General features: G+C 39.4%; 1 protein-coding gene across 2 annotated transcripts in view; it reads left to right on the top strand.

Annotated features, from left to right (window-relative positions):
• The window catches only part of AP3S1 (adaptor related protein complex 3 subunit sigma 1), a 54,315-nt gene that overhangs the window by 21,030 nt on the left and 15,433 nt on the right, over positions 1-17,852 (top strand). For both annotated transcript variants that reach the window (XM_075179506.1, XM_075179516.1), the window contains exons 4-5: positions 5,700-5,771; positions 12,388-12,495. In XM_075179506.1, coding sequence (XP_075035607.1) covers positions 5,700-5,771; positions 12,388-12,495 — 180 coding nt within the window. The remainder of the gene's footprint in view (positions 1-5,699; positions 5,772-12,387; positions 12,496-17,852) is intronic.

Below are 17,852 nucleotides of genomic sequence, written 5' to 3'. Positions count from 1 at the left end.
AGAGGAGAGAAGGGAGGACCAGGTAAAGGGAGGAGATGGGGGTTAAGTACATGGTTGGTAGGCTTTGAGGAAGAGGTGAGTTTTGAGTGCACATTTGAAGGAGCACAGAGTAGGAGAGAGACGGATGGAACGAGGGAGGTCGTTCCAGAGAAGGGGAGCTGCACGGGAAAAGTCTTCTTGAGTGGGAAGAGGTGATAAGAGTGGAGGAGAGGCGGCGGTCATTGGCCGAGCGCAGGCAGCGGGCGGGAGTGTGAATGGAGAGGAGGTTAGAGATATAAGGGGCAGTAGAGTTGGAGAGAGCCTTGTAAGTGGTGGTGAGGAGTTTGAAAAGGATTCTGTAGGGGAAGGGGAGCCAGTGTAAGACAAGGCAGAGAGGGGAGGCAGAGGAGGAGCGGCGTGAGAGGAAGATGAGTCTTGCGGCGGCATTGAGTATAGAGCGGAGGGGGGAGAGACGGGAGTGGGGGAGGCCAGTGAGGAGGAGGTTACAATAATCGAGGCGGGAGATGATGAGTGCATGGATGATAGTTTTGGCGGCATCCTGAGAGAGAAAAGGACGGATGCGGGCGATGTTGCGTAGTTGGAAGCTTTTCATTGGCAAATGGTCAGATAAATATCTTTATTTCCATGTCCTGTTTAGCTATGTTAAAATACCCATGGAAATCTTTGTATTGAAGAGCTAATTTATGTGACCTAAAGTTGCTAAAGTATTTAATCCTTTTTGCATAGATGCTCCTAAATGACCTATTTGTGCGTTTACTAGTCTTCAGAGAACACACTGATTTGATTGGAGTCAACCTGCTTCCTCTTGTACGCAATGTGAATGATATTTGCAGTTTTAAAATCTGACAAATTGCACACACGTACGTCTGCTTTCAGTACAAGAGGATCTCCAGAAACCTTTCCATTTAAATATGGGTATAAGTACACACTGGTTATATTTAACTTGCCATATGTAGACAGATGGAACACACTGCAGGATAAGCACAATGCAAACGTGCAATATAGTCCTTTCAGAACGCATAGAGGAAAAAAAAAAATACAATAACTCTTAATGCTATATTTATTTTTTTTGCCCTCATGAAATACATATATCTGGATGTTCTTAATGCCTACTGTACATAAAATGCATTATTACGTTTCTCTTGCAAGCAAATGCATATACATCCATCATTTTTACTATCAATCAGCACTTACACCTGCCCTGTAGCTGGTGCCAGTGATATGGCTAAATATCATATACTGTAGGAGATGTGCAGAGATTCAATCGAACAAATGTGCGAGGGCATGACCCCGGCACTCCTTTACAGTACATTTTCTACATACGTCTGCCCTTTTCCCTCCCCTGTTCTGCTCTTTAAATTGTAGGCTGTTGGAAGTGTCATTTGCGTTCGGACTTGATTTGCATGCACTTGCATTCATAGTTCATTTCTGAGCATGCACAGAGCAATCTCATGCAAGATAGGGCATGCAGCGAGACTTGCGTCTGAAGATTAATCAGGCCGTTAGTATTTCAATGAATTTAAAAATAAATACTAAATGAGAGGTTCTATGTTTAGCTAGTTCATTTCCAAACAAGAACTTCATCATAAAGATCAGAGGACTTTTATAGCAAAAATTAGAAAATCTTACTGAAAAGGACCCATCTGGTGAAGGATGCAATGTTCTATTCTCAGAGCATTGTCAAGTACATCATAAAGGAATGGAGAGAGTATGACTGTGAATTTGTCTAGAACAGCCTGTCCTCCAAAACTAAATATCCATGCAAGAAGGACACTTGTTTGCAGGATCAGCAAGTGGATTATGACCTGGAAGAATGTAATTCTTGAGTAGGGAGAAATTGTCTTTGGGACAACAATAGTCCAGGTACTTCACAAATCTGTGCTTTATTGAATGGTGTCATAAAGGAAACCATTGTTGAAGAAAACACATGAAGTCTCATTTAGAATGTGCCAGAAACCATGTGGGATACTTGCAAAGAAAGTAGAAGAGTGTTCTGTAGTATACCAAAATAAGATATTCTTCCTCCATGCTAGGTGAGCTGTTCTGTGCGATGCTAAAGCTATGCATCACCGCTACTGTGATGCATGGTTTATAGACCAAAGACAAACAGGACAGATTGCGCTGCGGAGAATTTGTGTTGGTATACCTCAATAAAAGAACCTAGAGGATCCTCCTATCGCAATAAGAAACCAATTGAATAGTATCACATAAATAGATGTTTAATCACAGACAAAATAATCTAATAATTAATATAATATCAATTATAAACCTGTATAGCTGGCCAGCATAACATTAGAAAGGTACCTTGATACAAAATAAAAATAAAAATCAATTATAAAAATAGTAAAAACCTAAACAACCCAAAGGGGCTAGATAAAGGAAGTCCAATACATTGACCCTACTTCTTAAATGAATAATATTGGTCAAAAGCTCTTATAGAGAAAGCATGTATACATTCCATGTAACAAATCGATCAGTAGTAATCACGAGGCTCTCTTTCACTTCATGCTGTGTCTAATACTTCCAATATATGGTAATCAGCTATGTAGACACAGTCAGGGTATGCTCCATAACACTTATTTTTGTAAGGGGCAATTCAAATCCAACCGAGATATTCAGCACCTTCTCAACAACATATGTTAAATTCTTTGGAAAAACCGCAATTAGAATTCAGCAGTGTTTGCCTTACCGTTCGGCGTCTTCAACCCTCCGGAGGGATTTAAAGTAGATGGGAATACAGGGATTTCGAAACTCACTATATTCACTAGTTAGTGAATGTTATAGTCGGCACACCCAAATCAGGGTTCAGATGTTAACCGCTCGTCAGCGGTAATGGATCAGGTTGTAGAAAAACTTGTTCCTTTGCGCTGAGTCGCGCCCGTCAAATGGGGCTTTAGTTGAAACAGTATCAGGCCAAAGTTGCAAGTTATTGTATAAATATACACAGTTCCAAGAGAGATCAAAATTCAAGCCGACTATATTAGAGACAAAATCTCTGTGTCTCCGTGTTGCTGAAATAATAGTTGGTTTAGTGAGATGAAATCATAGACCTCAATTGCTGACGCGTTTCGTGCCTGCTTCACGGCACTTTCTCAAAGCGTGAGCTTTGAGAAAGTGCCGTTAAGCATCTACTTTAAATCCCTCCGGAGGGTTGAAGACGCCGAACGGTAAGGAAAACACTGCTGAATTCTAATTGCGGTTTTTCCAAAGAATTTAACATATGTTGTTGAGAAGGTGCTGAATATCTCGGTTGGATTTGAATTGCCCCTTACAAAAATAAGTGTTATGGAGCATACCCTGACTGTGTCTACATAGCTGATTACCATATATTGGAAGTATTAGACACAGCATGAAGTGAAAGAGAGCCTCGTGATTACTACTGATCGATTTGTTACATGGAATGTATACATGCTTTCTCTATAAGAGCTTTTGACCAATATTATTCATTTAAGAAGTAGGGTCAATGTATTGGACTTCCTTTATCTAGCCCCTTTGGGTTGTTTAGGTTTTTACTATTTTTATAATTGATTTTTATTTTTATTTTGTATCAAGGTACCTTTCTAATGTTATGCTGGCCAGCTATACAGGTTTATAATTGATATTATATTAATTATTAGATTATTTTGTCTGTGATTAAACATCTATTTATGTGATACTATTCAATTGGTTTCTTATTGCGATAGGAGGATCCTCTAGGTTCTTTTATTGAGTTATACCAACACAAATTCTCCGCAGCGCAATCTGTCCTGTTTGTCTTTGGTGTATATACATTCGTGTATTTCTGTGGTTGCTGTGCAATAAACCACGACAGTGCAGCAGTGGAGATTGATGTTATCCCTTTTCTGTATATATTTTTATAGACAAACATTATCTCTCAAAGAGATCCCCAAAAAAAACCTTATTGGTGGGATTCCTCCGCCTACATAGTGTGCGCCATTAACCCTTTATGGGATTACTTATGGTTTATAGACCGGCTTCTCTAAACGTAGAAGTCATAAGGGATGGACCAAGATATGTACAAATCTTGGCTGAAAACTTGCTGCAGTCTGCAAGAGACTTAGGATTTGGGGAAACATTTATTTCCCAGTAGGACAGTAACCAAAAGCTGCATCAGGGTGGCTTAAATACAAATACGTCATGGTGTGGCCCACTAATAGCCTAGCGTTCAATCCCAGCAAGAATCTGTGGAGTGATTTAAAAAATTTACGCACCAGTGTTCACCATTCAACCCGAAAATAACACAGTTCAGCTGGTAAAGAGTTGTCCGAATAGACTTAAGGCTCTAATTGCTGCTAAAGGTGCTTTCACCAAGTATTAAAATAAAAAGGGGGAATACCTAAGCAATCTGTTTATTGTCTGTTTGTACTTATTGGTGTGGGGGGGACATGTTTTCTTTATTTTACATTAACCTATTATTTTGTGTTGATCAGTGGTAAAAATTCCAGTTTCTTTCCATGACGTAAGAATAAAATGTAAAAAATGCCAAAGGGGTGAATTTTATTTAAAGCCACTTCACATAATGATTACATGTGGTTAATTTATATCTCATTATATATAGTCCCGCTACCGTGTCATCTCTTTGCTGCCATTTTGTTTGTACATATAGCATATATGTTAGGAGGTTTTTATTTTCATTATATATTGGGGGTGAGGGGGCCAAAGTGCTGCTGGACATTATTGCATTGTCCGACTGCACTCCTTTTCCAGGTGCTACAGTACCAGAACATTGCAAATTTTCCTGTACACCTTTATGAGGTGCAAGGAAAAAGCAGTGGAGATACTTTTCCGCAGTGTGCCTTCACTACCGTTCTAGAGGCACTCTGAGGGAGGCACATTGTGGATTGAATTCTCCCCCCATGAGTGATATGGATGTGTTAACTAACAGAAAGTTTGCCCAACCAGAGCTGCTCTTCTGTTAATGTAATTACATGAGGACTAATTACTAAAGTTGCTCAAATGTGCAAATCTGAAGTAAAACATTGTATTCACACTTGTTGTTGTGTTTTTACTGCAAATGTTTCACCTAAATGCAGTGCAAGTAAATGAGCCCTAATGAAAACAAGTGTCTGGTTGAAATGAATTTAGCTCAGATTGGCACCTGTAAATCTATGAATGTGTTGGGTGGATGGTGCTTGATCTGTTGGCCTCTCGATCAGGAAAATTGTGTACGTTTGTGTCTTTCTAGTAATGAGCCATCTCTCTCATTGTGCCAAGGTTCAGAGTAGGAGAGACGATAAACTCAACAAAAGGGCTGTTATTGGGAAGTTGGAGGGGTATGTGGGTAAAATACAAATAAAATAACAAGAATTAAGAAGCTGGCTTGATGTGACAATACTCAGAAGTTTTATCTGCAGTCTTTAAGCTTTTGTAAATTGAACTTTAAACAATATTGCGTTGAAAGAATTCAACTTATCTGTCTTAGAAGATGTCATCCATGTCTGCTTTCCATCAGTCTATATTGAAGTGTATCCTAGAGGAAGGATTAGTGGTGATGAAGCAGATAAGGGCATTGATTCAAGCAATGTATTTTATCCCATGTAAAGGTAATCTGTAAGGAAAGAACTGATCTCATGCTGTGTGTATTCCATTTACATATATTAGCTTTTAGAAGATGGTTATACAAGAAAAAAAAAACATTTCTAGATCTTGTTGATATTGTGTAAGAAAGCTTCCCTGATTTTACATCCTTTATTTTACAGGTATTTGTGGAAACCCTGGACAAGTGCTTTGAAAATGTCTGTGAACTGGATTTAATTTTCCATGTAGATAAGGTACTGTTATGATGAACTATATTCTATATTGTAATGCTTAAACTTGTCTTCTTGCTGGCAATGATACTGTAACATTATATATATTGTATGGTTAAAGAAGTAGTAGCCCAAATGTGCTGTAACCTGATAGCAAGCAGCTATGTAACTAGTTTTATATGCGCTACAATAATCCAAACTGATATCTGGTTGCTATGGGCAACAGTAGAATTCTGTCAGTCCGTTGATAAGAATCCCAACGGCCTTGTGTTGACCAGAATGTCCTTGTATAACTTTGTATGAAGCAGCAACTGAAAAGTTCTGATCAATGCTAGCAAGGAAAGGCTCTCATTTTAATAGGTAGAAAAATAAAAAAAAATCCCATTTTATAATTTAAGATGTATAGTTACTTGTGACACATTTACCGGCACACATGGAAATATATGGCTGTGGAAATAACTAGTTTAACAAGTCTGTCCATCTTTGTGAGCAGACTTGCGCTGAATTGTGCTTGTTTTTTCTTTGGCGAAACTGCAGAAAAAACAGGCATATTACACTCTGTTCATAGCGCTTCAGAAGAGCTCAAAATAGATGCAACCAATGTGAATTTTAAAAACTTGTAAATATTGGATTTTACTATTAACATCAGGGGAGCACGCAGGATTGTTAGGGGGGAAACCCCCCTCCCAAAAAAAAACCAAACACGCGAGAGAGCTGCTGTGCATGCGCAGTTCCGTTTCGGCAGCACTATACTATACAGCAGCCGCGGTGCTGTCAGAGATGCGGCTGCTGTATAGTACAGTGCCACTGTGTAGGGCACTTTTTTAGTGGAGGGGAGGGGTTTCTGGAGACCCAGAAACCCCCCCTGCGTGTGTCACTGGACATGGCCGTATTGAAAGCTAAACTTTTATTATTATTATTATTATTATTATTATTATTATTAAAGTCAACAGTCCTCATAAGTGGGTTACACAAAGGAAAAGGGGTGGGGTTACAATCAAGACAAGATCTCTAGGTTCCATAAGGATACTTTGAATTTTGCTTGGTTATATGTTGACGCTTTCTTAGCGTTCGTATTGGTAAGGGGCCTAATAGCTGTTAAAAATCTCCTTGCTCATTCTGAACGGGGATGTGAGGCCTCTCTCCGTTAAAATTCTGTATTTCCCAGCAGATGGAGAAGGTATTAAAATTCCAACTATTTCTAACCTTATGTCCGACAGACCATGCTGACGTCCATAAGGGGTTTTCTAACAGTTCAGATGGTATGTCTGCTTTTATGAAGATGTAGAAAATAAGACCCGCTCTATTCTATTTTTATAAATTTGTGCTTCTCTGTTCCTGCTTATAAAGATCAAAACTTTTCCTCATTTTCTATTTAATTTGGTATCTATCCTGCTGCCTCTCTTGACACAGATGTGAAATACTTGTTTTTATTGAAACTTTCCACCAGTCATTGGTGGAGCCAGTTGCTGAATGTGAATGAACAGATGCCAGATGGATCGTTTTAACTGGGATGTGCAGGAATGAAGTATAATATTGTTCTCTTTCTTTGTTCTGCTCTTGAATCTTTAATTTGTTTTTCTGAGCTGTACGCAAACATTTTACATACATTCTGCTTATTGGCAATGACAGTGCTGGGCTCAGAAAAGGAAATATTTATATCTCCGCTTCTGTAAACAATTTAGATTTAAAGTGAACTTGTCATACTTGTGTCTAGCAAGTTTGTACCGCGGTAACGGCAATATCAAGGAAAGCCAACCTGCGAAGGAAACTGTATAGTTTGTATGTAAAGGTTTGCACACTCCTGGTAAAATTGAATGTTTCACTGAATCTATAAGTGGAAAGAAGTTAAGACGGCCACGGCTTGGTACAAACTTAAACGTGACATATTTGTTCACAAATTTACTTGTTGCTGATTTTAACAGTTTGAAAAAATAAATAAAAATAATGAGTGTGGCATGTGCAAGACTTTGGGAACCCTTCCACTTGATTGATCTTTCAGCTGCCAGCATGGAATTTTCACTGTCCAAACCATTATTAATTAAAGGCCTCTGTTGAAATGAAAGCAAGATCTGGAAGCCCCATAAAAGTCTCTAACAAAACTGCTTGTAAACTGGGAAGATAGGTGAAGTAGAAACCCACATATAGGCACAAAAGGCCTGCAGACAGGTTTAGCTGACACCTGAGTAGCGGCCCACTCTACGGCATTACTTGCACAAAAATGGTCTGCATGGCAGAGCTGTCGGAAGCAAACCAAAGTTCCTAAACTCAGTCCTTGGCACTGGCGGATCAAGACAGGGGCGATCAGGGCAATCTTCATCCCATTAAATTGCTGTGGAGAGGTCCAATCATAAGGGAAAAGGGGGCGAGGCCAACTGGTACCAACCAACCAGAGGGAAGGAGGTGTGTGGTTATGCAAAATCGCAGTCTAGGTCCCCTGGACCTCAGGGAACCCTAACAGTGCAGGTTTTCCAGGTTACATGTGAAATAATTAGAACCACCTCTGGATCTTTAAAGATGTGTCTGTCTGTAATGAATACACCTGTACAAGGAGATATGACTATGCCACTGGCCAGGGAAAGGAGAAAAGATGTGTAAACCACAACAAAATCTCTGTTAGATAAAACTAATGAGAATATAGGTTTAATGTGCAGGCTATGAATTCACTGAATATTGTGTCAGTCTGCATTATTTTTTCTATTTTATTTAACCCTCTCATTGTGTGACTAGAGTAAGCTGTCCTGGGAAATATATCTACATATCCCTGGTAGGAATGCTCATGTCAGCAATTCATGCAGGTCTGTATAATTTACACCATCATTACAGATTAGATCTGAGTTGTAAAGTAGAGGTGTTTTACAGCTGGCACTGCCTTTTCGCTGACTCCCCTACCATGAAGTGCAGCTGCGGAATTGAGATATCCTAAACACAACATAAACTATGCCTTGATCTGTGTTTTCTGACTGGACTCACTGTTTATGCTCCACAAGTAAAAGGAAGCTTATTTTTAGAACTGCAGAGAGTGCTGCTAGCACAGTTCAACGGAGATGCAACTTTCTCATACATGTATGTTTTGTTTGTTTGTTTTTAAATTTAGTTATTTTTTTCTAATATAAATTACTTTAATATATGGCCACATTTGGTGCAGACTTGTTTTATAAATATTGTGTCACCTTGTCAGGGAATCGGTCAACGAAAGGCCACAACATTGTTTTCTTGTAAAGCTATGGAATAGAGTAAACACTGACCATAAGAGGGCTGAAATTGAACAGCATTATGACGTGTTATGGCAACCAGTGCGACATAAACTTGTAGAACTTAGCAGAAGAGGTCTTCACCTATAGCAGCTGCCTTTCCCGTAGAGACTGGTTATGCTCACAGGTACTCGGGTGCCCCCAGGACTTACACTCAGTGTAGTACCAGTTTATGGTCACACGGTAGCACTCAGGTACAGGAGGTAATACACGGAGTAGGGACAGGCCAGAGGTCTGCGGACTGGACAGAGATGATGTCTGACTGGCCTGACAGAGCACAGGTGGAGACGTCTGGTACAAGCTGGGTCAGGGCCATAGGCAACGGTTCAGAGTCCGGGAACGGGCAGAGGTCATACACCAGAAAGCAATTCAAGGTTTAAACACCAACACAGCACAGAAGCAGGCAGCAAACTGGAACAGAACGCTATAACCGGCTGTGAAGCTCAGTCCTCACTGCCTTAAATTGTACTAAGAGCCAATCAGGGCAAAGCCTTGAAAGTATTCCCAGGACTTGCTTAAATAATTAATGGCACTACCGGCCAATGAAGAAGCAGAGTGCCCAGCTGCATAATAATCTAATCAGCCATGAATGGCTGATCTTTAAACAGAGCCTCGTGCGCCCGGGTGTTTGACAGCTGGCCGGGTGCAGCGGCAGGGAACCTCAAGCGTCCTGGTTGTCGCCTAGGCAAGCGTGACGAGGGAGCCGAAAGTGACGCCCGGTCATTATAGAGACGGCCGGGACGCCAGCAAGAGGAAGCAGAGAGTCGCTGCGGTGCCCGCGGCCGCCATGAAGAACAATAAGATACAGTGTGATGGGCAGATCAGTAAGCCAGTAACCTGGAGATATTTTGTTACATGATCTGTTTTCTACCTCTTCTGTGTGCGTTGGATCATCATCTTCTGGAAGGGCTAGATGATCCCTATAGATGTTAAATGTTATCCTGTTCTCCCCCGCCCCCCCACACACACACGCAATTTAAGTTGTACAGTTTAAATAGTGGTGGTTAATACATGATCCTCTAAAGGCTCACATACGGTCCTCCTTAGTAGGGTAATTAAAATTCTTTTCATAAGGATTCTGATTTCCACCTTCCCAGCAGCTTGACTGGACAGTTGTAGGGTATCCTTCTATTTAGTCTTCACTCTGATCTCTTAATGTGATCTGATGCTTCTCTGCAAAGTTAATTTGTTGGACCAAGCATCAAATGTGTGGCCCAATGAAAATATCATATTGGCTACCATTGCAAACTCTGCTAAGTATGCCAGAATCCCCGCTCTTGCATTTTTTTGTTGTGAGCAACCACTTATGTAATTATAGCCATAGCAACCCATGCAGCCCACACCACTGGTTAAGTACGTTCTGTCAGCCACCATAATCTCTTGTCTCTTCACAGCCAGGACTTGCTGCTATAAATAACATAATAAAATATTGCTTGGACACAAGTAGCACAGTATGTAGAGTGTGGCAAGCTGTCTCGCTCCCTATGTGAGTCACCTCCCACTGAAACACAGAATTTATTCAGCAGCACTCCAACAGGGATTTCCCAGCTTTAGCAGTCACAGATTAGTTATACGTTGGCTTGATAGTGGTTGGGCCAGGTAAATCCCCCATGAATGGAAGTGCAGCAGTAACATGCAGCGGTACACTTTATTGTTGTACAATGATGTTGTTGGGTCACAGATTGGGCAACTGTCGGCATATAGTCAAAATAGCTGTGCAGGAAATCAATCTGCGTCTCGATTGGAGGGTTTGCAGATGCTCTAGAAAATGCACTTGGTGAATGGAGATGGTAAAATCATTACTACTAGTCCAGCCTAAATTTAGGAGCCCCTTTGTCAATTACAGCTTTTCTATGTTATTCTACAATGGAGCTCTATTAACCCTCATAAGGGTCTGACTTGCTGGAGAGTTGAAGTATTTTTCTGGGGAGATGAAGACTGTTCTACCTGGGAAGGTCTTTCTAAATCCACCCACGCCATCTCGTTTATATAATTGTGGCCCTGGAAATAACACACCCACATCCCTACCAGTTTCTACACTTTGCAAAGAAATGTCTTCGCACCATTCTGTGATACCTTTTGTTAATGTCCTTTCTTTTACAGAATATATTGTAAGGTTATAGACAAGAAAATGTTATATTATCCAATGTGGAGCTCCATACATCTGTATAGGTTGCACATGGGTTGTCAGGAGAGGAATTAGACAGGAAGAAGGGCACACAAATCTTGGTGTAGATAAATCCTACATGGGAGTCCTTTTAAAGATTTTGGCTATGTAGCCCAGTAATTCTAGTAATGCCCAAGTGTTTGCATAGTCATTCTGCTGGGAGAGGTGACAGATGAAAAATGGCACCCGTCTCATCCCTAATACAAGCTATATATTTAAATCAATTCATTTTTATTATCATTTTTCAGTAAACAGACAGCAAAACAGACAATGCAATATTTAATCCTAGTACTGCTGCAACTGCAAACAAGAAATATATCCAGGATACTAAGAAATGCAGAATTGATATAAACACCTTGCATAAGAAAGCTATAACAGGCAGTAAGGAAACTCAGCCACGGAAAAATTTTGAAAGTCTGACATTGTCAACAATCAAAAGAATAGGGGGACAAGTGGCCAGTCACCAGTATAATTTAAATTATTGTGGAGCAATTTGATCAGCTAATTAGTTAATTATAAGGTTCTGTAACACGTGATACACAAAAATATGATACACCAAAAAATAAGGTAGGTAGATCGGAATAGACTCCCGGTTTGTGGACTCAGTCCAGAGCATGAACAGCATATCTAGATGTAGTCCATCTGGACCAGATATTAAAAAATTTCTGCATGTATTCCTAGATTGATAAGTATACCGTTCATGCCAAACATCATTGTTTACTAAGACAATCCAAGCATGAAAACTTGGTTAGTCGCTAGCCATCCAGATGCTAGCAATAACTATACAATAAACATTATTAGGACATGTATTTTAAAATAATTTTTAAGCATTATTAGGTCTAAATGCCTTGAGTGCCTGCATTTAATGAAACCCAGAAACCCGTTTTCTTGTCCCATTGTGGACAAGGGTAGAATATGGTTTATTACTTTTCAGTTATGATGTTCCATACGTGTTAAACATGGACTGTCCGGCTGAAGGCACGTGAGCCAGATGCAGCCGGGCCAGGCTTCTTAGTGGCTACGGCTTCCCTGACAACCTCTTTAGTCTTTGTAGAGCATCTACTGGTTTATTTAAACAGTATTTGGCCTGCGTGCACATGGTTAGAACATAATTGTAGCTCTGTTCATCTACATACTTGGACAACACTGTATATTACACAATCTTTTATTGGGGATATTTTGGAATGTAACATTGTGCTTCATTTTGTATTTGTATTAGGTACACAACATCCTGGCAGAAATGGTGATGGGAGGTATGGTTCTAGAAACCAATATGAATGAGATAGTTACTCAGATTGATGCTCAGACAAAACTGGAAAAATCCGAGGTAAGAAATCAGATCGATATTAGATTTAATACAAATTCTGGATAAAATTATATGGAATTTTAAGCCTCCAACAAATGATTGCACCATTAGTTTCAGCATTTAAGAAGTTTTACTTTTGACTTTTATAACCCATGCAAATATTACTGGAAAACAGGAAAAGTGTTTGATATTCACCCATCAAATCTATTATCGCTGCATTGCTGTATGGAAGCAGTATGTGTATGAAAACGGAAAAAGGAAAGCACTCGCAAGTCTTTATGTTCCTTGTGTAAAATTGTTTTGGAGAGGCACAGCTCACCCTTGTTGAGGTTAGGAGGCTTCGTTCTACTGGTCTGTCAGCATATGGATATGCTCCACCTATTTAAAGTCTCACGCCAGACTGTCCCTAAGTGACCTCTGAAGTCTGTACAAACACTACAATGATTTTGGTAGTGGGAATCACTGACTGGATGAGCCACATCCCAGAATACAGTATCATTCTGATGTGTAATGCAGAGCTTGTAGCACTGTAGAATATGCACAGTAATAATAATTAGTGGCAAATAGAGGAATGCACAATAAACAAACTCATAAGGGAAATCCACTTTTTGGCAAGACCTCACTATTTTACTTGGGATCTCCTTTACTTGCAACCAAGAAGCACCAGAAAGCAGATTTCACTGTGACCTTGCAGTGCTGGGAGAGTATATCTGTCTTATCCACATAGTTCAATAGAGCTCCTAGATCAGTGTTGGCTAACCTGTGACACTCCAGGTGTTGTGATACTACAAGTCACAGCATACCCTTCCAGCAATAAGCTGCTATATATTGGCAAAGCATGCTGGGACTTGTAGTTTCACAACAACTGGAGTGTCACAGGTTAGCCAACACTGTCCTAGATCATGTTCTATGGGAGAAGTATGGGCAGACACAGCATTATCAACTCCTAGGCTAGTGACAACCTAACCCCTCCCTATTTGCCAGTTAAGGTTATCTAAAAGTGGACTTCAACCACAAAGTTCAGCATAGTTAATATAAGGCATATGATTTGCGCAATTAATGTGGCAAGACGTAAATTCAGCAACTTGAAATAAAATGTTTAATCCAGTGATAGATGCAGTGAGGGATCTCTACAACAAAAGACCAAAAGATAATATATGAGAAAGAGTGACAGGAAGAGACCACCCTGTAGCACACAAATGTAGGCAGTCCACAAGAGAGAGAGGAGAAAGCAGCATACACTGGATGAACAAAAAATTGACAGAGTAGTGCAAACCATAAAGTACAACTTAGTTTAACCAGTAGCACCGGTATCCATACAACAATGACCAATGGACTGTCTTGCTGGCTGCTGCTAGTCTCCAGTGTGGTAAACCAGACCATGAGAATGGGTTGGAGAGGTGCTTCCACTATTCTTTCTGAAGGGTAGCCACAGGTCAACAGTCCAGAGGTCAAAGAAAGAAGGTCAGTCCTTTCATATAAGCACACATTACAACAGTACAAGAAAATGTCTTTAAAAGGTTTATAAGAATAGCTTGTTTGAAATGCTGTTGAAATAAAGACCTGTGGTTCTACATTCTGTTTCTAAATGTGGAGGCTTTGCCCACATAGTGGAGTTTGCACAGAACAAATAGTATACACATAAAGTTCAGACTCAATATTTTATTGGGAAGGGACATACATTTATTTAAATGTGTACCCAACGTTAAGCAGCAGAGTAGCAAGAATAGCATGACCACATACTAGTTGGTGCTCGGTACATTCTATTGCAGGGTATATCTAATGAAATAATTATGTAATTAATATATCAAACCAGTGCTGGAATCCTCCCAATCACATAGATTCTATGAAAAAAGGGGGGTACTAGCACTGTGCTGTCACTAGATAATGTACGGATCTGAAACGGTACTGCTAAACTAGAAAACATAGAGGCAATCCCAACCTCTTCAAATAACGAACTCTAACAATGGTTCCAAACGCACAACATAACAGACGTGTTATGTGAACAGTAAATAAACTCTACATTTAATAATCATGAATTTAAGGATAATATCAAATAGATTGTGCTAAGAGAAGGAACCATAAAAAATGTGTTCTGATTCTAGCAATAAAATCAAATAAAGACACTTGTATCTTTCTGAATCCACAATATAAGGCAATAAAAAATATCTGCCAATCTATCTGGTCTTCAACCAGGTACCTGGGTTTGGTTCCACAACGATGTCTCTCTCGAGAGTTGTCCTTACGATACTTGGTATATCACAGTCAAAATATGGCAGATATTTTTTATTGCCTTATAGTGTGGATCCACAAAGATATATAGATCTTCTAACGAGCAGGGAATTGAGTGATCTGGAGACTGAGGACTTGAAGTGAAATTGCACTGAAAATATCCAGGGCCCAAGGAAAATATATAAATAAAATATATTAAAAGTAGAACCAACGATTACACAATTAGTGCATAAAATGGTCTCTTCCATATTTTTTTTTATTTTTTTTATGCAGTTCAATCAATAAAGATTTTAATTTTAAAAATTATCAAGACCAAATCACAATTTTTGTGTGAGGTTAATGGCGGCTAATAGCTAATTCCACGGCTAATTCCATTGATGTCTGTGGACAAGCTCGTCTGGCTTGATCACATTGAATGTAGTTGGCTCTTGCAATCTAGCTGAAACTATTGCACATAACGTACAGTGCTGTAAGCTGTGTCCTTTGGCAAGAATTCCAATTAGCTTATAGCTAATACATGTATGATTTTTAGTAAATGGAATATATGAAACGGGAAACTTCAACACAAAAGGGATATCGCCCTTTTACGCTACATACATAAATTCTAAGCAGCACTTAAATGCTTCATCTGTATAGAATAAATTTATTACTGAGTTTAGTTCATTTTTGAAGGAGCACTATCGTAAAACTATACATATGTTTATAAATACAGCTTTCAGGATAGCATAATCATGATCTCTTTTGTATACATTAAAAACAATCCCGAATTCTGGTTAAAAATAAAACAGAATGTGCAGCTTGGAATGCCCAACCATTCAGACTGCTTGAAGGTAGAGTATTCCTATTACTGGAAGGTAACGGTGGTCACAACATCAGTGAGCAGCCCTGCTAGGAGAATAAATGTGTGGGAGAGGGCAGGCGTTGGCTTTTTGTTACGGGGATGAGGTTTAATGAAAATATTTAATTTTGAGGATTTTTTTAAAATCCGTCAGCAGGCTTCGTGGTGACATTTTAGTTTTGAATAGGACTTATTTTCATATTCTAAATCCTAAATGTCAAAATTTAAACCTTGTGAATGAAATTAAAACCACCCCACTGATACTTTGTAGTGTTGTAATTGGAATCTAGTTATCTTCATGGGATGCCATTTTATATGGTACATTTTCATTTTTACATTGGTTTTCATAGTAATGACAGGTATCGGAAAATGATTAGTTCATGAAAGACATCCTCCTCCTCCAGCTTTATGGTTCCTAATTCACCACTGAATTATAATACATAAGAAAAGGGTTCATACCCTAGGAGCATTTATGTAAAGTGGGAGTGTAGGAACTCTTAAAGACATTACAATTGCTGCTACTCTATTCAACCTGATTGTTAGTAATGGGTTTTATATTAAACTATAAACTATAACATGGGATATTCTGAATTCTGTGTTCTGTTCCTTGTTCCAGTAGGGATAAGTCACTTACTGACCATTCAGTTGTGCTTATTGTTACAGTTCTTGTTTGATTCGCTAATCATAACAGTCCATATGCATTCCTGGAATATGTTACAGATACAGATACAAATAGAGACGATACACACACCTTCTATCCTTCTCTCTTCTGTTCCGTATTTACACATCTGAAACTTTTAGTACTTTGGAAACACATGAGATATACACATATATATGTGTATGTATGTATGTGTGTGTGTGTGTGTGTGTATGTATATGTATATATATATATATATATAATTTACACACACATATACTGTGGTAGGTATAGAACTGTAGAAGTGGTGGTATGCAAACTAATGGGAATGTAGGTGACAGTATGGAATCATACACCCCGCTGTTTAAACAAGTGTGTGTATGTATGGGTATGCATATGTGTGTGTATATAGAGATAGATAGATATTGATAAATAAATAATATAATTTTAAGTATCCCTCATCCTCAACATTAAAACTACCTGCCTAATATTGTGTAGGCCCCCCTTCTGCTGCCAAACTGCTCTGACCCATTGAGGCATGGATTCCACAAGACCTCTGAAGGTGTCCTGTGGTATCCGGCACCAAGACGTTAGCAGCAGATCCTTTCATTCCTGTAAGTTGAGAGATGGAGTCTCCATGGCTCTGACTTTTTCCAGCACATCCACAGATGCTCGATCTGATTAAGTCAACACCTTGAACTCTTTGCAAAAATTGTTCAGGAATAGTTTGAAGAACATGACAGTGTGCCACATTATCCTGCTGAAAGAGGCCACTGCCATCAGGGTATACCATTGCCATGGAGGGGTATATATTTGGTCTGTAACAATTTTTAGGTAGGTGGCACATGTCAAAGTAGCATCCACATGATTGCCAAGACCTTAGGTTTCCCAACAGAACATTGCCCAGAACAACATCACACTTGCCTTCTTTCCATAGTACATCCTGCTGTCATCTCTTCCCCGACCGTCCACATGATTTAAAAGAAAACATAATTAATGGGACCAGGTCGCCTTCTTCCATTGCTCCATGTTCCAGTTCTGGTGGTCACTTTCCCATTGTACGCGCTTTTGGCGGTGGACAGTGGTCAGCATGGACACTCTGGCCAATCTGTGGCTACATAGCCCCATACTCAGCAAGCTGCCATGCACTGTGTGTTCTGACATGTTTCTATCATAGCATTAAGTTCTTCAGAAATTTGTGCTACTGTAACTCTGCTATGGGATTTGCTCAGACAGGATAGGCTCTGCTCCCCACGTGCACCAATGAGCCTTGGGCTACAGCATAGTTTTATTCATTACAAATTTTTACATTTGTAATTGCATTCAGTGTTTCATGTAATGAGCTTGCATTTGTTTAGCTATGTTCTTTACATGGTAGAGGCAGCGTTAACACTAACAGAAATATGTGAAGAAAAAGGTATGTGCTACTGCAATTCTAGTACTTCAAGGAAGGAATAGGTGTTAACATTCATCCTCTCTAAGTAGTATTACAAGAAAAACCATTTCTTATAATATACAGTTTGTGCTCTTGTGTCTAAGATTTACTTTTGTGCCCATTGTTACACGACTTAGGACTGTGTCACACAGGAGCTTTTCACCCCACATTTAAAGCGCAACATCTATTCGCTCCAAATTGAAACCATTTATTTCATTGAACAAAACAGGATGTCT

This window comes from Mixophyes fleayi, chromosome 1 (assembly GCF_038048845.1).
Source record: "Mixophyes fleayi isolate aMixFle1 chromosome 1, aMixFle1.hap1, whole genome shotgun sequence".
NCBI lineage: Eukaryota > Metazoa > Chordata > Amphibia > Anura > Limnodynastidae > Mixophyes > Mixophyes fleayi.
Note: the sequence above shows the minus strand (reverse complement) of the source record. Positions and strands in the feature narration are given on the sequence as shown.